The 22893-nt window shown below is 31.9% G+C and overlaps 2 protein-coding genes across 2 annotated transcripts; one reads left to right on the top strand and one right to left on the bottom strand.

Moving 5' to 3' along the window:
* The first annotated feature begins 4932 nt into the window (after positions 1 to 4932).
* Positions 4933 to 5778, top strand: LOC113870357 (protein MIZU-KUSSEI 1). Its single transcript, XM_027506952.1, has one exon. The coding sequence runs from the start codon at positions 4933 to 4935 to the stop codon at positions 5776 to 5778; it is 846 nt and encodes a 281-aa protein (XP_027362753.1).
* Positions 5779 to 7051: 1273 nt separating this feature from the next.
* On the bottom strand, positions 7052 to 11282 carry LOC113869930 (protein IDA; the record flags this gene model as incomplete). The annotated part of the gene is made up of 2 exons (XM_027506477.1): positions 10977 to 11282; positions 7052 to 7066 (listed from the first exon to the last, which is right to left on the bottom strand). Coding segments are annotated over exons 1-2 (261 nt in total), but the record flags the coding sequence as incomplete, so codon positions are not given.
* Positions 11283 to 22893: the final 11611 nt, after the last annotated feature.

Below are 22893 nucleotides of genomic sequence, written 5' to 3'. Positions count from 1 at the left end.
TTTTCATTTTGTATTTTGTTCTTTATATGTTTGTAATCTATAAAGATTTAGTTCACCATGCTGCCTTTTCTACTTCAATTCCACATGTTGCTGTCAAATCAATTCTATTACATATATTATTAAGCTCCTCATTGTTTTAAACAAATGTTAATCTTTGCTTTTAGTTTTTAAATTAATCAATAAATATTATGGTTAATTTTTTAACAAGTGCTTGGTAGGATCTTTGTTTTATTGTTAAAAATTATATCTTTTAATAAAAAAGTATATGTTTCAATATATATTTAATTTAGATTGATTTAAATACATGTTGTAATCACATTTAAGAGTTTAATATTAATTTTATCATATTCAAATGAAACGTATTAAAACTAAATAGAATTAATTTCGATAAAATTATTTTGTGCCACAAAATTGGAAAGTGTGCAAGTTGGAAAGACAGAAAGACCAATGTAATAATAAACTAATGAAGACTTTTAATTTTCTAAATAAAGGATGATCATACCATTCAAATTTTTTAAAGGATTAACAAATTTAAAATAAAATTTGCGTTGTAATATTTTTAATGGATTAAAGTTTGTTTGGTTAAATTAAATTCTTAATGATTATTATTATAAATGAGTTTTCAATATATTTTTTCACCTTCTTTTTAAATGAGTGTAATAATAAAAGAGAATAAGTGTATGCTTACTTCAGGTTCAGAATGGGGGTGTTGCTGGAGATGGTTCACTTGGGACCTTCTATTATTATGTTATTACTTTTCTTAAATGCTGGGTCTTTTATTCTCTAGTCGATGCTCATCTATATTAAGCAACTCAAATGCCATGAACCCCAACATTTAAGTAAATTTATGAAATAAATTTAATTATATAAATTATATTGAAAATTATTTATTTTACCAGAAAATTTATCAAAATAAACTAAAAATACATTTAAGTAAAGAACTTAATTAAAATACTTAATCAATAAACTACACAAAGACTGTACAAAATTTAACTATAAATTTTAATATAATCAATTAAAAACAATTTATTTTGATAAATTATATATAAAAATATTAAAATAGATTTAAAAACTATCATTTTTTCCAAATGTCTCCTAAAATAATTTTTCTTTATAAATTCCTTTGAACGTCCGCTTAATAATTCCTTCTACCAATCAGACGATTTGAGCTTCCCATTTCATTTCAATTTCTAATTTTTAATAATTGAAAATCAATTGGAGATAGGTAAACGGCTTTTTTTATAGTTTTTTCATTTTAAAATTTTAAAAATATGATTTTTTTTTGGTAAAATTACATGAATATAAAAAAAAAGTCAAAAATTATTGATGACAACTTTGAGTACTTTTATAATATTTTATTATTATTTTAAAATTATTATTCTCAAGTTGAGTTTTTTATAAAAATAATAATATTTTTTATACTTTACAACTTCTTAATCTTTGAATTTCTATACCTACACAAAAATTCGTCAATAACGATTTTAAATTTTGTACTTTTGTAGTTTTTTCATAAACACCAAATTTTTATATATATTATTTTTAAATATCATATATAACAAACTAATCAATCATATGTAAACTAAATAACAAATTAAACACTATTTATAGTCAAAATTGCTAATAACAAGCTATAATTTTTTAAAAGAATTATATTTTTGCATGTATTATTTGAAATAGCATACGTAAACAAGTAATCCTAGGTAAACTAAGTAACAAACTAAACACTATTCATAGTCTTCTTGGGTAGAAAAAGGGCACTTAACAAGAATAGCTCAGAAAACATAATCGAATAGTCGTAGGGTTGGTTTGTGGATCAAAGGTTTGGTGATCCGTGAGATTGGTGAGTCCTTCAACACTCTGTTTTTACTTTCATCCCACTCTGCTACCATTGCAATCTACTCAAATTATCTCAAGGTACCAAAGAAAGTGCCACTCCACATTTTTTTAATATTTCATAGATTCTTTGGAACAAAGTCAATTGGTCCACACTAACAAGCAAATAATCACGCAACCCACCTTTTTTATTTATTTTTTCTTATAAAATAGGAATATTGATTAAAAATTGTTTAAAATATCGTTAATGCTTTTTTATGTAATTCATAATATATTTTGATATTTTTTTAGTAAAAATATTTTATTCTTAATTTTTAATTCAATGTAGAGTGTTCTTCTGCTAACTGATAGGGTGTAGTTTATTGGCTCGATGCATCTATGGACATAACAACCTTTCTGACGTCGTTGCTACTTGCTTTTCGATTCGGCTGTTAGCCGTCCACCAAGAAAGTCTACTTGTTAAATAATTAATAATAATATTTTCATAAAAAACATATTGAAATTATTATCATAATATCATCAAAATTAATTGGTATAGTAAAGTATATTTTCAATAAACAGAGAGAATAATAATATAACTATTGCATAAATAGTGCTTAGTAATAACCTTCAAATTCAAAAACAGAAATAAGTAACAACGTAATGCTATTAAATAAATTATAAAAATGTTTCTTTTCTAGAAATATAAGTCTTTTGAATTCAATATTTTTTTTGTCCTAAAAAAGGTGCTAATAGTCTATTTTTTGATTGAACCGTAAAATTTATACAAATCTTATTTAATAAAATTTCCATAGGATTTGTTTAATAATAGAAATCATTTAGGAATGTCTATTAACATGACCCTTGAAACAATCAAAAGTCATTTTCATTAAAAATATCTAACAAGACTCGTCTTTTATATCGTTTCCATTTTGATATAATTAAATTTAAAAATTCATTTTCATATGGGTATGATATCTTATAATGCAAAATTATTTTTAGAGTATAAATAAGATACAATTATAACGCCTATTTTTTTAATAAAAATATTTATTTTAAAATTAATTCATTCATTACAAAATTGGTGTTGAACACACAGAACAATTATCAATTAACCAAAAACATTATTTGTTAAGCAAAGCAAACAACCATTGAGGCTATTTTGGACAAGTTTATAAATAAATATTTATAAAATAAAATAAAATAACTCATGCACCTTATATTTTAAAAAAATAATTTAAAAAACTTCCAAAAAAAAATTAAGACATAAGTTAACTTTAGTGCACATTTGTTTGGGTCTTATGTATTCAGCATACATTTCTCTTAACGTTATACATTATAGCTTTTGATAATTGTACACGTATTCTTAAAATTTTAATGCATATTTAAACATAGGCTTAATTTATAAAAGTAAAATTGATTTTTTTTATTTTTTTATTTCTCAAAAATATTTGTTAAAAATTCATCTAAACTAAACTAAACTAAACTAAACTTTAGTAGGTAAATATTTTGTTGAGTATATTTTCACAAGCCTTTCGATAACAACCCATTAGTTAATAGAAAATGTTTTGTATAATATTCTGAGAAGATTTTTAAAGGGATGTTTTAAATATTTACAGTATATTTTGAAGATATATAATAATAATATGACATGTGAATATTAATTTTTTAATGATTCCAATAATAAAATTGATAATTGTTAATGGGCTTTCCATGGTTTGAAATTCCCAAATGATATAATGTGTAAATAAAAGAGAGCATGGTGAATGGGAGATTTTCTAGAAATTGAGACTTGGGGACATAAAAAATTGTGCATACCCAGAATGTACTATTATTGTTTACAAGAGGCGGTGCTTTTGTGAGTGTTAATTGGTGAATGCAAGCTGTGACATATGAAGCTGATCCTAAAATTTAGCTGAGTTTTGTATGTGAAAGGATACACACACAGAACACAATGGTGGCTAAAGGCATTGGTGCAGAGTGGCTTGGTGGGAGCATGAATGTTGAAATGACTGAAAGGTGGTGGTCCATGGTTGGTATGGTTGGTGTGCCTTCACCTGCTCTTAACTCTTTCCAATGCTAGTCAGAGCAATCAGTCAAGCCCCTTCTTTTCTGCCTGTGCCCCCCACCATTGATAAAGATATCACAATAAAAAGCTTGTCTCTTTTTGGTTTCATTACACGTACCAAAATCCTCTTTTCTAGTTTAAAAATCTAAAGTTTAATTGATGTTCACTCTTTTCAAATAGTTTTAGGTATTTTAAAGATATATTTAATGTTTCTTAGAAGTGCATGGAATAAAAATATGTCATCTTTATTATTTAGTTTAAAATCAAATGATAATATTTATTGTTTTCTTAATATTGAATAACTTTGGTCGGATGCATAGTTTTAAAATACTTAGGTACTATTTATAAGAATTAATGCATATGTTTAAAACTATTTAAGTTTGAAAACTTAATACTAAAGAGAAGGATATAATTAATTTTCATACTGCATCTATTTTAAATTTATGCCATTCTAGAAGTCTTAGTTTGTTTTAATCATATGATTTCACTAAAATTAAGAAAATATTATTTTTAATGATATTCTTATGTTATGTTTTACCCAACTACTATAATCTATAAATGTACTCCATTTTTTTTTAAAAAATGATTATCACAATAGTCAATACCATTTTTATCGATTTTATTAATGTTAACCTTTTAAATTTAACAGTTTATTTCTTTTATTATATTAAAAACACAAAAATATGATTAATTTTAACATAAGGAAATTTTCAAATGAGAGGAGAATAAGTTCTGTGAGAATCAATCAAATTTAAAATGGTGTCAATTTCAACTCTGGTTACATTACATTTGTTGGCTCCAATTCCTTGTTCCAAAGAGGTAGGTGGGGGCTGCTTACCTTCCTTTTGTCAGATTCTCTTGCCTGTACTTAGGTATCACAAACACTGACAAAAGGGTTAATAAATCACCCATTTAACACACAATGCACTGCGCATAAAGATCACATATCATCCTATTAAAAAAAACACAACCTATATGTTACTCTCCTTTGTTCATGTTAATGCTCATGTGAAACAAAATCCCATCTTTTCCATGTTCTATTTCTACCCAAAATGAAGACCATAATGGCAGCCAAATCCCCGCATGACTCTTCTTTCTCCTTCTCAAGGAGGTACTTCCATTGGAAAAAGAAGCCATCTTTGGATGAGGATGACGAGGAAGAAATCCTCAACATAACTTCATCCTCACATTTTCCTGAAGATGAAGAGGATCATGATCATGATCATGATCATAACCACTTTACAATCCAAATGCCACCACAACTTGATGGTGCCATTGTGCCAATGGAAAAGAATAAGAAGAATAAGAACAAGCAGCATTCAAAGTTGAAGTCAGCACTAACAGTGTTCATGACCAAAAGAGGTTCACTTCTACACAATCCAAGCCTTGGCACACGTGTGGTGGGGACCCTCTTTGGCCACCGTCGTGGGCACGTGCATTTTTCATTCCAAGAGGACCCAAAATTGGGCCCTGCATTCTTGATAGAGTTAGCAACACCCACGAGTGTTTTGGTTAGGGAAATGGCTTCTGGGTTGGTGAGGATTGCATTGGAGTGTGAGAAGAAAGAGCATAGCAATGGTAGTAGCAAGGGTGTGAAGTTGGTGGATGAACCACTTTGGAGGACTTATTGCAATGGTAGAAAATGTGGGTATGCAAATAGGCGTGAATGTGGGCCTGAAGAGTGGAAGATTTTGAAGGCTGTTGAGCCCATTTCAATGGGTGCTGGTGTGTTGCCAATGCCAGGTTGTGGGAATGGAGTTGGGTCCGAAGGTGAGCTCATGTACATGAGAGCCAAGTATGAGAGGGTTGTGGGGTCCAAAGATTCTCAAGCCTTCTACATGATCAACCCTGATGCTAGTGGGGGTCCTGAACTCAGCATTTACTTGCTTAGAGTTTAACTACATGATTGCCAATGTATGTGTTTGTGCTCAACTTTATATATAGTTCTTTATCTATGTGATTTTTGATTTGATAAATATGTCTGGCATTTGTGTGTAAAGAAGGTGAGGGACTGCTTGATTTCCCAGTTCGATGCCTCTATTGTTCACTTCTTTAAATTGGGTTGAAGGGTATGGGATTTTGACATAGTATTGAATATTCCAGTGTTGATCTAGAATTTGTATAATTTCTTTCATCTTGGAATGCACAAGATAAAAGAGGATGCAGAAACTGATAGTTTAATGTGCCATTTTATATATTTCTGAATGGTGTTTTGAATTTATTTTTTTTTCCGGTGATGTAAGGTGATTTCTCCTTGGCACACAAAGCTGTGGTTCTTTATGATTTTTGCAAGATGTTTTTTTGTTATCTTTTTAATTAAAATTATAGTTTTACATAACACAATTATAAATGCAAGTTTTTGTTGAAATATTTTTTAGTTAACAACACTGAAAATATAGGGTTTGTTAAAACTTTGTTGTCTCTGTCTTTGTTTTGGGAAATCATGGTGGGTGGGTTTTGCTAAAGATTAGTTGAAAATGCAGGTTGTGTGTAGTCTGTGTTGATTGTACATGTGCCCACCTCATTTTATCTTTTAGATAAAATATGTATTAAGTATCATATTTAAATATGATTTCTTGTGATTCTAGTTTTCATTTTTTTTTTTACTCTTTGAAAATTTTAAAAATGATTCATATTGTTGTTTGAGGTTTAAAGAAGGTTGGGACTATTTCTTAGTTTGCTGCTTTTATTCACCATTTGAAATTGGGTTGGAGATATGAGAATTTTGAAGATCTAGAAGTTGTAGAATTTTTATTTATCATTTAATTTTTTCAGTTGATATTTATTTTTAAATTAATCTTTATATTAAAAAATCATATTTTAATATTTATACTAGTGTTTTATTTAATGTAGAGGATTAAATTCTTACAGTTTGCATGATTTACGAGGCATGGCAGAAGTTTCCAATGATTTTTGGGTTTTAGTTTTTTTATTAACCCCTGCTTCAAGGTGTGGTTAGTAAAACTAGTGGATAAGCTAGTTAAATTTTTTTTTTTTTTAAAAATAGCTGAGAGTTAATATGTTCATTTAAAACTGAGAAATAGCTAATTGAATGAAAAATATTTAATAAAACTAGTTCATAAAAATAAAATTATAAATAAAGGTATTATAATCAATGTAAACTAAAGTTTCAAATTTAGTAATTTATTTAAAATTATGATATTTATATTTTAAATTATTTATTATCTTTAAATTAGGATAGTAAGTTTTTTTATTTTACTCATTTGGAATTATTTTATTATAAAAAACAATAAGATTTAATGGTTTATTGTTCTTTAAATAATGAATGTTGGACATTTATTTATTTTTATATTTGTGACATTCTTTTCATTTTCAATGTAAGGGAAGTAAGAAAAAAAAACTAAATTTTAAGAAATTGAATGAATAAGAAAACAGAAATGACAAAATCACTTCTAGTTAGTAATTAAAAATTAATAAAAAAATGTAACTACGAATAAATAAATTTGACACCAATTGAAATACACTTTCAACTGCGTATATTAGATTGTGTGTGATTTGTTTGGTTCAAATGTAATAATTAATTTTATTCTGTTTGTCTCTGTCATTTCATAAGTTTTCAATGAAATAAATTTTATTTTGTTTACTTGAGTTTAAATTTGATTATTTAACAATATTTTTTATTTATTTTTGTAACATTTTTAATTGAGGATTAAAATATAGTTACACCTTAATATTGAGACAAACATATTTAAGCTTCAAATAAGTTTTAAGCATGCTTTCATGATTAAATGAGCTAGTCTGCAAAATGATCCGCATATGTTTCTTTTGCTGGTTAATTTTTTTCCTTATATCATTTTTTTTAATCTCAAATTCTGCAAAATTAAAATTTAGTTGTGCTAAAAAAATGACATCATTAACTTGAAACAAATGATATAAAATGAAATAAAGAAAGGTAAAATAATAAAGAGAGAGATGACTATAAAGTAAAAAATAATTATAATAATGTTATTTTAGACCAACATTAAAATTATTATTATACCAAGCAAGCTACTATAAACAAATTATAAATAATCTATTATAATTACAATTAATAAACATGAAACTGTTGGACATACATACCCCATGTGAGAAGGAATCCCATTATCAACTCCCAATGAACATTAGTGGTATATGCCGTGTATTTTGGATATTTTCCACACTGTCACCAAAATCAAAGTTCTTGAGATTTGCATTCCGTAGAAACTGGAAATTGCAGCCCTTTAAACACATTCATCTCAATTCACACCATAAATGATACCAATTTTAGATACTGTGCTTCTTTCACTGGGTTCTAAATTCTATTAGTAAAAGTGCTAATTTTGAGTGAAAGAAATATTCAATTTGTCAATAACTTGAGCCCAACAGAACCCAAATTTCTCTCATTTTTTCATAACATTGCGTGACGATGACACAATCTTCACATCCAACTCAAATTAGATTGTTATGTCAATTTTAACGAATCCCTTTTTGCTCTCAACATCTTTCAGTAAAATTGTTAAAATAATCATAAAGGGATAACGTGTATTTAACTAATCCTGTGCAATGTTTAATTTCAACTTCGATCATGTCAAAACAATATATTATACTAACTCAGTTCAACTTGGGATATGTTTGAAAGTTACGTGCCGTGTGTCTTCCCCATTTCTTTAAAATTTAAAATGGTAAATAATGCATATGTTGTAAAGGTCATATTTTAAAATATACAAATGACCTTTATTTGTCTATATTTAAAAATATAATTCATATTTTGTTTCATAAATGGTGAGTTTAGAATATATATAGTAGGTGCTGTTGAGATATACTTTATCTCATGTACTATATATAATTCATATTCTAAAGCCATTTCTAGTTATTCTTCATCCATTTTCTGCATGACTTACATATTTAATTAAGGCAGGGCAATTGACCAACCCACTTGTATATACATATTTTTATGTGTGTAATCAACAAAGTTCGATATTTATGACAGATAGTAATAAACCTAAATATTTAATTATATTTTGACTCTTAACTATGTGTATGGAAAATGTTTTATTAAGAGAAGTAATATCTATTTTAGTAATTTTTATGCTTTAAAATGATATTATTTACACCATTAGTTAAATGATACCATTCGTTTACACTGGTAAAAATTGTTTATACTTCCTGTGATATTATTTACGAGTCAAGAATTAGAAAGTTTTAGTAATTTTTTGTATAGGACACTTTATATTTCTAACAAAAAGCTTGTTCAATAAAAGAATATTACTTTCAACAATTAAACCTAAAACTATTCTACAAAGATTCCTAGCAATTGCACAATGATCAATGTCAAAATTCACGACTAGTCACATATGAGAGTTGAAATTGCCTGTTTAACTCTAATATTTAAATGTGTGTGGAACTCACAACAATTGAAAAATCAAATTGTCGACTGTTGCATCGACTCATGACTTCTACTGTTTGAATATTTCTTTCCCTGTCCCAAATTTTCCAAGTATTCAAACACTCTTTGTATGGATCTTCCGTCAATCAGATCGCGTTCAAGTTTGAATTTTGAATTTATCTTTCATGTTCATGTGGTTTGATTGCAAATAAGAACACAAAAACAGTTCAAATGATAAAAAAAATCAGTTAATTTGGAAAATCAAAAACTTGTTCATGAACTAAAACCAGTTCACCAAACCTAAAAAACCAGTTTGATTCGGTTTTGCAAGAGAATACCCAGTATGATTTGATTTAATCGAACCTTATTTTGATTTGGTTGATTCAGTTTTCATGCAGAACTTGAATTATGAATTGTATGAGTTGTAATTTAAGCGCCACATTTAGTTAATCTTATAATTTAAATACTTTAGTTATAACATATTGATGATCTTAAATCTTTATGATATTTTTATTTTATTCATTCATCCATCCATCAGCTTCATGCTTTTAAAAATGAATATGAACATTGCAGACATGAAAAGTGTTAAAATCCATTGTGGTATTTTTCAGTCAGTTTTAGCATACAAATTATAAAATTGAATCTAAAAGTACTGAAAGTGTTATGCAGTATTCCAAGTGTCCGAGTGTGAAACTCTTACATAACTTATGGTTAAGAGGACAAATATCCCTTGGCAGAGAAACTTGAAATTTAAAGGTTTTAAGATGAAACCATTGCACGCATTAACTTGTTTGCTTCATGCTGGTGTTTTGACCTTATTATAATAATTCCCTTTGCCTTCAATTCATTGAAATTTGTACACATTTCCAACCATACTTCCCAATCTTTTTAAGTGCATGGCTGAAGCCGTGCAAGGTACAACCAAGAAGATATTGGATTTTAACCAAAATGGAACCAATAGGTATCTCTTTTGGGTGCATGTTCGAAATTGTTTAAATTTTAAAAAATTAATTTGTCTTTAAAATAATATAAATTAATCATGCACTAAATATCTTCAACAAGAAAGTACTGGGAATTTTCGAAGGAAACAGAGTAATTTTTTTTTGTCTTGTGAGTGTAATTTTCACAATAGAGTGGGCCAAGCCACACCCGTCAGAGTCTAAGCCAGCTAAAAGGGTAATTTAGAAGACTTTGAGGATTCCATTTTCGCCTTTTATGCTTCAACATTGAAAAATCCAAATTAAGAATTCTTAATTTTCGCTCGATGTCAATTTTACACGTACTTACACATAGAAAAGTCACATATGAGAAGATTAGGGTAACATCAATTTGAATGAAAAAACCTTACGGCTGCAAATGATGTTGCCGTTGCAAATACTCACGAAATTAGAGAAAAAGAGATTAAAGTCCAAGCCATTTCGATGGATCATCATCACTCTTCATAGAAGAAAAGTCTCACATCATACCTAAAATAATATACATATTCCTATATATGACAACAATTTTTTCTATACAATATAATTTAGAATAAGAGCCAAAAAATTTCAGACCCTTTAGGGATCTGATCTCTTGGGGCTTGATATTCAATCTAATTATAATCCTCACATCCTTTCCATCAATACAAAAACCAAAAAATTATACAAGAAGAAGAGGAAGAGAAAAAAAAAATTGGAAAAAATAAAACAAAATGGACATCCTATTTACTTAATTTTGAGGTGTTGAATCCTCCACCGCGTTATGCCTCTTTGAGGGACCTGAAGGTGGCACTGACCCTTTGGGGAAGAAGTTGAAAACCATGCTTTGGTATGGAAAACTCTGTTTGTTGTGTTTTCCCTTGAGTCTTTCATTCAGCCTCATAGTTTGCCCCGTTCTTATTGCTTCACTAGAACCAACAAGTAGCAAGTAAATCAAAAGGAGAACAAGAGATAATGTTTTGCATGGAAGATGCAAGCATTTAGAAGAATGACGATTTGCCATGGAAGGAAGGGCTATTCAAGTGTTCAATCAATTGACAATTTGGTTGTGAAGAAGCTTGGTTTTAAGGAATGGTGGGTTTGTAGAGATTTTTGAGCAATTTTTTTACCAAGTAGGAAGAGGTTTTATATGTGTGTTTGCATGGGGAACAAGGAAAAAGTTAGGCAATTGGGATTGTGAAGAGTGGGAAATTTGAACAAGAGAAGTGAGGTACACGCTAAAGAGGTAGAGACTAATGCATTTTTGAATGTCAACGGTTGAAGAAAAACATTGGGTTATATAAGTATATTTGGCGCCGGCTACGCTTGATGTTGGACTTAGAATACCAATTTCTTACTTGGGTACATGCAATTTTCTTATTTTTTAGTCCATGAAAATGATTTTCGGGAAGAAACACACCAAAGCGTGTCTTTGTGAAAAATTGAAAACTTGGCACTTGTTAGATCCTCATGAATACAACGAGGATGGTCACTATCACTTTACGTGGAAGGTGTATCTCAATTTATGCAAATTAAATGGATTCATTAAAATTAACAAGAACTATAACATGAGTTGTTCAATTTGTTCTTATCCGACATGTGTTTGCATATTATGCCAATTCTAATAGGGCAAGCTTATTTTGTGTCTTTTTTTCTTTTGGACTCATGAAGGAAATTTGGGATTCATGTACGGAACATGCATAGCATTTTAAAAAGTGTGATATGCTCAAAGTTTTAAGAATGCAATGATATAGGCTCTATAATTTGATCCCACTAGTGTGAAAAAACTTGAACATAATGGGTGTATTTGGGGGAGAAAGCCAAAACTGTTGAAACCTATCTACATTTGAATCACAATGGCTGCCGAAACCTCCATTTTTGGTAAGGTAAAAAAGGATTTTCACGAGTGAATGGCATTAATTATTGGCATTTTGGTTGTGGGCCATAACAAAAGCAAGAAGTGAGAAGCTACTGTACAATCCTTGAGTCCCTGGATTGCTGTACATGAATTGCCAATTTGTGACAACAATAGTGGCATCATTATTGGGGCATTTAATTATTTAGGAAACACATTAAGTAAGCCTTGGGATTGTTATTTCAATAGAAAACTAATTATTTTTGTGGTTATCTTTTGCGTGAGACGCTGTAATAAGAAAACAAGCAACTTTCAGGCTCCACTATTTTGTACATCGTCTTATTGACACTATTTGACATTTTGGATAGGTACTTGATAACAGTATCAGGATCTAACTGCATATATATGATTTTGGAGAAACTAAAATAAGGTTATGTTCTTAAACATTTTAAATGAGAAAGTCTTTTGAAAAATACAATTCTCTTTTCGCGTTTTTTCATAAACTATAACAAGTTTTTGATAAATATTTTTTTCTTTTCAAAATTAAATTAAACTATGCTCTAGCTGTTAATATATACTTAAAGAAATTTCCAATGCACAAGCTAACTCTTTTCCTAGAAAAGATAATTTACACTCTTGTACTTAATTTTCCTGTAGAGGCACGTAGGTAAGGCCAAAATATTCAATAGTTCTTAAATCTTAATAGGCAAGCAACCCGGATTTCAACAAATTCTTTTTTGTTTTTCTTTTATACATTGGGAAAACTAGACGATTTCAACAAATTCGAAACTGTGCTTGGTGCAAATTATTTTCTTCAAATAGTAATATTAACTTAAATTGCCCAATACTTGTATATTCATGACTAATTAGAGTTAGGTAACTGTCGACATATGTAGGACCAGAAATTTTATTCTGGATACCGAGGATTAAAGTTCTCTTTCTTTTAAAAAGAGGTCAAAGAAAGAGATTTATTAAACAAAAACTTCAAAATTGAAAATAAAATTTTCAGGTATATGGGGCCGTGATCTTACCAGCAAATGAATTAATTTCTCTTACCCACTTTGTATTTGAGTACAAGTAGTCTAATTTGAAGTTTTTTCTTTTATACTTTCGTACGAACATCCATACAACTTTGACAATTAGGGTCTAGTGTTGTATGATTAAGAGTATTAAAATCTAAAAGTATGTAACGAATTATTTAGGTGTAAATTCATTTATTGTATTATATAACATATGAGTATGAAGGAAATCAATGAAAAGGTCAATGTCATAGATGACACATACACTTTGAACCAAATGGATGCGTGTGGCGACAGTTAAGTGGGTTGGTATGCAATATAGGAGGAAATAGAAATAGAAATAGAAATCGAAAGAAGATATTGTGTGTGTCAAATGTCAACGTGATATGCATCATATGAACCGTGAGATTAATAGTTCAAACCAAAGGGGAGAAAGAAATGTTTATAGAAATCAATTAACAAATGAGAAGAATTACATCACCTAGTGAGACTAACAATAAGAGCAGGTAAACGTAAACATTGGCCGAAACTGCGGATTGTGGAAATTGATTTGTTGAATATTCTCACAATGGAGTGTCTACTACCAATTTGGTGAGTCTTACTTGGCTAAAAAAAATGGTGATTTGGGTCCAAATTTGTGCTTGCTGATTATGTGCTTTGATGGGTCAATTGGGAAGTGGCCATTATTTTCATCAAACATTCTTAGTGATATAGACAGATACTATGTGCACTTTCACATGCAAGCCTATGATGTGTTCGAAGAAAATAATTGGGACCAATTCTTGTAAATTACGGGGCTTTCTTTTGCGGGCCAAGTGAAAGATGGATTTCTATCTATACGTCCATTTCACTATACAAGCAGGTGCATATCACGAGGGGGTAAATTTTGAGGTTTAATTTAGAGATTTTGGGGATACATATAATGGGGTCAAGAAGTGACATGAATCACATAGTTATCGTATCTGTAACGTGGGATAGATGATGAGCATGCCGTGCAGTTTCCTCTTTGCCAGATTCTTAGGACTTGAGTTGGGTTGGGTTGGGTGTGAAACAGTGGCATTAGAGTGAGTTGAGCTAAGGGGTTTCCAAACCGTTACATGTGCTAGTTCTGATAGGTACGTTTTGTAGATCAAATCCTATAATTGACTCTCCTGCAGGAACCTCAGATTTTTCGCTTCTGTCGTCTGTTGTTTTATTGAAATGAGAATAGTTGCTTTCCTTTTATTTTTCCCCTTTTGCTGTGATTTGTATATATGGTTGAAAGTTATCTTAGTCCAAGAGCGAGTTTGATGTCTTTATTAAGCAATAAAGTTTTACGTTAGAGTTCACAGCAAATCAAACCTTTGAATCTAAATTATTTAAGGCATTTTAGATAAGTAGGTTATTTAAATTTAAAGTTCAATTATTATTTTTTCTTAATTACAAATTCAGACTAAAAAATGTGCAAGTCTCAACTGTACTATCTCTCGCTCTTGGATATTTTTTTATAAATATTATTTTTAATAAATGTTGATATGTGTAAAGAAATATAATCTTAAAATGAAATTTCCAGTCTACCGATAAAATTAAGCAGCTTTTAACATGGAGAAAATTTTTGTAGTTTCTGATAGTTACGTTTTTCAGAATATCAAAAATATATTTGATCAGTCAGTATTCTTGAAAATTTTATATAACGAGTTTTTAAAGTATTCTAATATCATGTTTAATTTAAATATTTTTAATACCTTTTAGGTGAAAAAATTAAGTTATTAATTTTAAATCAAAATTTTACTTATCTTATAAGGTTTGTTTGAAAGAGAAGAAAGAAGGGAAGAATATAATTTTAAATTTTAAATTAAAAAATTATATATTAATAATAATAATAAATTTACTATAATTATATTAAATTATATATTTTAAAAATATTAATTTAAAATATATTTATTTAAGATAACAAAATTTAGCTTTCTCTCACCTTCAAAATCATTCTTCTCAAACAATTTTTTAAAGATGTACTCTATTAATAAAAATAAATAATTAAAAAACTATAAAATTAATTTCTAACCATTGTTATGTTGGGCTCAAATGCAGAAAAATTTGGACGTGTAAATTAAAATTCTGACGTAAACTGGCGAGCAATAATTCAAATCTAATAAATAGATCTAGCAGCGCAGCGGTGTAACTTGTAAAGTGTGCACTGGAATACTTCCCAGGAAAGAGAGGTAGATCACAACAGATCACTTAAATATCAAGTCTTTCCTTAGTCAGAACCTTTCCAGTTACAACACTAATACAAAAAACACACTTCTCCAGCAATCCAACAATCAACCACGGAAGGATAACAGAAATAATTCTTTTCTGATGTGGAAGATCAGACTAAACTGCAACCACAGAGCATACTAAGAATTATTCTAACTGAATAAAATAAGCAGATAAAGAACACCAATATTTAACGTGGAAAAACCTCCAATGTGGAAGAAAAAACCACGGGACAAACTCCGAAAAATATTCCACTATATCTCGAGATATTTACAATATCCTTTCAACACTCTATCACACAAGAGATGTAAAATATAGTGTACCCAGTGAGACCCACTCCTATTCAAATATTACAAATTTTGTAATACCAAGAAGAAATAGAGATGATACCCACCCTAGTGTATTTTTCTCATACTCTTAGGATTTACTCAACACTCTATTTTTCTTTCACTAGAATTCTATCAATGCTTGATAAACACTCTTGTGATGCACACACTCAATTTCATTCCTCACGGCTATTTATAGCCAAATGAAGTTACTATTCACCAAATAAAATATTATTTATTTGTTTAGAGAGTAAAAAAAAATGGCACCGAACACCGAAATATGCTGGACATCACAATTCTCTCCCTCCAGCACAAAGATGCACTCTTGGAATCTTCACATGCGATCCATGCCAATCAGCTTAGCACACTGTTGATGTTTTTCTCGTGCAACAACTTTCGTCATCATATCAGCAGGATTTTTATCCGTGTGAATCTTATCTAGCTTGAACTCTTGTTCTTCCACTGCCTGACGCAGCCAATGATATCTGACATCAATGTGCTGCGTGCGAGAGTGATACATCGCATTCTTACTTAAATCCAATGCGCTTTGGCTATCACAATGGATAACGTACCTTTTCTGCTCAATTCCCAGTTGTTGAAGAAACCTCTTCAACCAAAGCATTTCCTTTCCTGCTTCAGTCATGGCAACATACTCAGCTTCAGTAGTTGATAAGGCCACACATTTCTGCAATTTGGATTGCCAAGATATAGCTCCCCCTGCAAAGGTAAACACAAGTCCTGAAGTAGATTTTTTACTATCCAGGTCACCTGCCATATCTGCATCTGTGTATCCTTCAAGAACTGGGTTAGGTATTCCAAAGCTCAAGCACATATTATAACTACCTTTCAGATATCTCAAGATCCACTTCACTGCTTCCCAATGCTCTTTTCCAGGATTGGAAAGATACCTGCTAACAACTTCGACCGCATGAGCTATATCCGACCTCGTACAAACCATGGCATACATCAAACTCCCGACTGTTGAGGAGTATGGAATACCCGCCATAGCTTCTTTTTCTTCTTGACTTGTAGGACAACTTCTTTTGCTGAGTTTGAAGTGATTGGCCAACGGTGTACTAACTAGTTTAGCCGTCTTCATGTTGAATCTGTCCAGAATCCGATTCACATACCGTTCCTGCGATAACCACAACCTCTTGGATTTTCGGTCTTGCATGATCTGCATGCCCAAAATCTGTTTTGCAGGGCCCAGATCTTTCATATCAAAAAACTTTAACAATTCCTTCTTCAAATCACCAATCAGCTTCGCATCCTGTCCCACTATCAACATATCATCTACATACAACAGAAGAATAATGAATTTATCACCTGAAAATGTCTTGACAAATACACAATGATCTGCATCAGTCTTGGCATATCGATGACTCGCCATGAACGAATCAAATTTCTTATACCACTGTCTTGGAGCCTGTTTCAATCCATACAAGCTCTTCTTCAATCTGCAAACCATATGCTCCTTTTCAGTCTCCTCAAAACCTTCTAGTTGCTCCATGTAGATTTCTTCATCAAGGTCTCCATGAAGAAACGCAGTCTTTACATCTAGCTGTTCAAGCTCCAAATCCAAGCTAGCCACCAATCCGAGTATAACTCGAATAGAGTTCATTTTCACAACTGGAGAGAAGATTTCATCAAAATCTATTCCTCGCTTTTGTCCAAAACCTTTTACAACTAAGCGAGCCTTGTACTTCAACAACTTGTCACCATCTTTCTTAAGCTTGAACACCCATTTATTTTTCAAGGCTTTTCTGCCTTTAGGGAGCTTGACCAACTCATAAGTATCATTCTTCACCAGGGAATCCATTTCTTCTTGCATGGCTTTCATCCACTGGGATTTATCCTTATGAGTCTGAACTTCTTCAAAGTTTTCTGGCTCCCCCTCTTCAGTGATGGTAATATATGTCGAACTAGGGTACTTTGTAGATGGCTGGTATGGTCTACTTGATTTCCGATGCTGAGGTGGAGCTTTTGGGTTTTCTTGCTCAACACCTTCATCATCACCATCTTCTATTGCTGGCTCATTATCAACCCTAAGTTCTCCATCACACTCTCCCCCTACTGTGGCATTTTTAGGAGGAACAATTGGTGTGAGATCAACCTTACCACCTGATTCTCTGATTTTTGGTGAAGCAGAATCCGACATAGTTTCTTGCTCATGGAACACTACATCTCTGCTTCTAATAACTTTCTTATTTTCTGGATCCCATAACCTGTAGCCAAATCCCTCATCTCCGTAGCCCAGAAATATGCAAGGATTGGCTCTATCATCAAGTTTTTGTCTTTGTTCCTTACTCACATGAGCAAAAGCTTTGCATCCAAACACTTTCAAATGAGAGTATTTAACATCATGTCCAGACCGTACTCTCTCAGGGATATCGAAGCCCAAAGGAACAGATGGAGATCGGTTAATCAGGTAGCTTGCCGTTAGAACAGCTTCACCCCAGAATGGCTTAGGCAGTTTTGCCATTCTTAACATGCATCTTACTTTCTCCATAATGGTTCTGTTGATTCGTTCGGCCACACCATTATGTTGTGGGGTTCCAGGTACCATCTTCTCATGCCTGATGCCATGCTCAGCACAATAATTCTTGAATTCATGGGAAGTATATTCACCCCCATTATCCGTGCGAAGACACTTCAAAGGTTTACCAGCCTGTCTCTCCACCATTGCATGAAACCTTTTGAAGCATTGAAAAACCTTGTCCTTTGTTCTTAAGAAGTACACCCACAATTTTCGTGAAGCATCATCAATAAACATTACGTAATATCTGCTACCACCAAGACTCTCCACTTCCATGGGTCCACATACATCAGAATGAATCATCTCCAAAATATTCTCTTTCAACTTTGACGTTTTGCTGAAAGACACTCTATGATGCTTGCCAAACAAACAGTGATCACAAGGATTCAACTTTTTATTTTTGGCAAACGAGATAAGGGACTTTCTTGCCAAAATCTGCAATCCTTTTTCACTTATATAAGCCAATCTTTTGTGCCACAAATTTGGCGAAGCATCATCCTCGACTGCATTCAATCCGCCCTTGATCAGCTTCACTTGAGTTTTATACAACGTTGAATTTACTGTGCCTCTAGCAACCAACAACGATCCTTTGGTAAGCCTCCACTTGCCGTTACCAAAATGGCTGTCATAATCAGCTAGATCCAAAGCACGCACAGAGATCAAATTCAGGCATAGATCTGGCACATGACGCACATCTTTTAGTGTTATTGTGCATCCTGTATTGGTTTGAATGCACACATCACCAATTCCTACAATATTTGCGATACTACTATTACCCATCTTTACTTTACTAAAGTCTCCTGCTTTGTACACAGTAAAGAATTCTTTGTGAGAAGTTGCATGATAAGATGCTGCTGAGTCAATGACTCATTCATCACATGAGTCTGTAACTTAACACTCTTCTTCTTCTTCAATAGAGAGTACTACCACATCCCTAGTTGTCACAGGGGATGCAGTATTTTCATCGTCATCCGATCTAGAGTTTCGTCGGTCTTTCTTTTCTCTGTTCTTCCAGGCTTTACAGTTTCTTTTGATGTGCCCTTCTTCACCGCAGTGGTAACACTTGAATTTTCTTCTGGGCTAAGATTGTGACTTATCTCTGGATTTGTTACTTCGTCCTCTGCTCTTACTTCTCCCCCTGTTCTTTGTGACAAGGGCATGGGAACTGCTTGCCCCAGAGTCTTTTCTCCTTGTTTCTTTATTAAACATGCTGTCTTTGACTTGAGACAAAGTCAGTTTTCCTTCAAGAGTAGAGTTGCTTAATGACACCACCAGAGTCTCCCAGCTATCTGATAAAGAACTCAAAAGTAACAGCGCCTGTAATTCTTCATCAAGTTTTATTTCCATGGTAACTAGTTGGTTTACTATGTGTTGGAAATCATTCAAGTGTTCTGCAGCTGATCTTCCATCCTGATATTTTAAATTCACCAGCTTCTGAATAACGAAAACTTTGTTCTGTGCAGTCTTCCTCTGATACATTTGTTCAATTTTGTTCCACAGAGTCTGGGCATTCGTCTCTGTGGCAACATGGTGGAATATGCTGATATCCACCCACTGCCTAATTAAACTAACGGCCTTTCGGTGTGTCTTTTTCCAATCCTCATCCTTCACGTCTTCTGGCTTTTGATCTCCCTTTTCCACAGGATCATACAAGTCCTTGTAGAAAAGTATGTCCTCCATTTTTTGCTTCCAAATGGAGTAGTTTGTTGTTGTCAGCTTCACCATGGTACCTACGTTCTTCTCCATTTAATTTACACTCGGTGATACAGAGCCCAACCAGGCTCTGATACCACTTGTTGGGCTCAAATGCAGAAAAATTTGGACGTGTAAATTAAAATTCTGACGTAAACTGGCGAGCAATAATTCAAATCTAATAAATAGATCTAGCAGCGCAGCGGTGTAACTTGTAAAGTGTGCACTGGAATACTTCCCAGGAAAGAGAGGTGGATCACAACAGATCACTTAAATACCAAGTCTTTCCTTAGCCAGAACCTTTCCAGTTACAACACTAATACAAAAAACACACTTCTCTAGCAATTCAACAATCAGCCACGGAAGGATAACAGAAATAATTCTTTTCTGATGTGGAAGATCAGACTAAACTGCAACCACAGAGCATACTAAGAATTATTCTAACTGAATAAAATAAGCAGATAAAGAACACCAATATTTAACGTGGAAAAACCTCCAATGTGGAAGAAAAAACCACAGGACAAACTCCGAAAAATATTTCACTATATCTCGGGATATTTACAATATCCTTTCAACACTCTATCACACAAGAGATGTAAAGTATAGTGTACCCAGTGAGACCCACTCCTATTCAAATATTACAAATTTTGTAATACCAAGAAGAAATAGAGATGATACCCACCCCAGTGTATTTTTCTCACACTCTTAGGATTTACTCAACACTCTATTTTTCTTTCACTAGAATTCTATCAATGCTTGATAAACACTCTTGTGATGCACACACTCAATTTCATTCCTCACGGCTATTTATAGCCAAATGAAGTTACTATTCACCAAATAAAATATTATTTATTTGTTTAGAGAGTAAAAAAAAACGGCACCGAACACCGAAATGTGCTGGACATCACATGTTAAGTATACATGAATAATGGTGCTAACATTTTTTTTTTCATGAAAAATTATTCCTCAAAAATTTAAGTGCTTCCAAACAAGGCATAGACTATTTGCAATATATTTTTATGGAAAAAATTTAACAAATTAACCATTGTTGTTTTCAATCACAAATGAACAACTTGGAACTTCCAACATGGGTAGCCAGCCCTTTGATGTGGGATTGGGTAGAGCAAAGATAGCCAGCCCACGTGCCATTAATAATAATAATAATAATAATAATAATAATAATTAATGAGAAGTAGAAAACTAAAATAGATGTCTTGGGTTGGTAATAAATTTGTAATAGTTGAATCCCCTTATCATGGGTAGGCTCTCTACGGTGCTTGTGTAAGCATTGGTCATTGGAGAAAGAGGTCCCGAGCTAGGTAAAGCCTTAGCTTGACCTATGAGGCTCCAAACTATATTGGTAAGATTCCAAACTGTTGCACCCTTGTTTAATTGCCTCTTCATAATTTCTAAACACTCACCACTATCCCCATTTTGACACCGTTACACAATACAGCCTTTCTTTACCACCTTTTTCTTGCTGTTTGGATTATTATTTTAGAATTTGGAAACTCTACTACCTTATGATGTGAGGGATGCCTTATTTATCGAGCTTGGATGTAAGTTAGTCATAGCCTTAAACAACCAAGTGTAACCATGAAGTAATCCCAATATAGAGTGGATCTCTAACTATTGAATATCCTAGATAGGTGTGGGCATGGATATAATTAGTATAAAGCAAAATCAAAACCATTTATAAACTGATTATATGGATGGGATCTCAAAACCAAATCATATAATTAGTTTGACCCATGATTTTTTGTTAGAACTATGTTTTTTTCAATTGAAAAATGCAAAAATTAATCTTTAATAGAATTCTATTCTAATTTTTAATAAAAAAAAAATACTAGTTAACAAGATTCAAACTAGAAAATATGGTCACACTGCATTGACAGGAAATGTTCATTGGGGGATCAGAATTCAGATTATCTTGAAGTCCAACAAGGAGATGAGGAGCATTCAATTTTCCACCTTTGGGGAACAGTTGTACATTGTTTAATGCCCCATGAACAAATGAATAAACCAATCTTGAAACCAAAAGAGAGCCCAGATAGTGGATGTGGCAGAGCTTTGACATGGACCCAGTGACTCAACCCCATCATTGTCCACTTTAAAAACCATAAGCTCCATTAAAAGCACAGTACTATTCCTACCTGCCTACCCATATTATCATCAACAACACAACCATTCCTACAACTGTAGCTCTATAGGTAACCTTCACATTTCACTTTCACCCTATTAAAGTCATAAATAAATGCCTTGCCTTGGAAACCAAAAGGTAGAAATGCCAAAGTCTCATTCCACTTCTATATTTCCTAACTCCCCATTTACTTGCCATATGCAAATGTTCACAAAATACTGAAGGTGTAAAATATTACTACGGTCCATGAAACACAACATAGAAGCCAATAAGGGAAAGAAAAAAAATTATAATATTTGTAGTTGATTCTTCTTGTCTAGGTTCCTTTCAAAATTCAATTTATCCTTATATGGTACCCGAAGAAGCCAAATCCTCTGAAAGCAACCCACGTATTTTGCTATTGGCAGCAAAATTGTACCCGGTACGCAGAAGATCAACGATTATTGCATGGTATATGCATATAATAAATCCACAAAACTCAATATATATTAAAACAAATATAAAAAGTACAAAATTCTTGATGAAATTGTTTTATTGTTACTAAACCTTGCTCAAGCAAATTGATTACCAACTGGATTGCAACCTGTTCGAGTGGTTAATATTGAATACTACTGCTCAGTACTCACACACGTTGATTATTCTTAGTGGATAAATAGTGAAGGACAACAATAAGTTCAATTACATGTAGTATAAAATAACTGTGTACTATTCACTGTTGTGCACTCAGCTTTTCAACTGTACAATTGTACAGAGTTGTGACTACATGACATTGGCATTACTGTCATATGTTCCATTTGTTTGTAGAGCGGCCAGTTTCTTGTTTGAACATGGCAAGGCTAGTTTCAGGTAAATGATTTGACCTACCCTTAATGCAATTATATACAAACAT

This window comes from Abrus precatorius, unplaced genomic scaffold, assembly GCF_003935025.1.
Source record: "Abrus precatorius isolate BTA unplaced genomic scaffold, Abrus_2018 Scaffold6, whole genome shotgun sequence".
Taxonomy (NCBI): Eukaryota; Viridiplantae; Streptophyta; class Magnoliopsida; order Fabales; family Fabaceae; genus Abrus; species Abrus precatorius.
The sequence above is the reverse complement of the archived record's forward strand: the minus strand, read 5'-3'. Positions and strand labels throughout refer to the sequence as shown.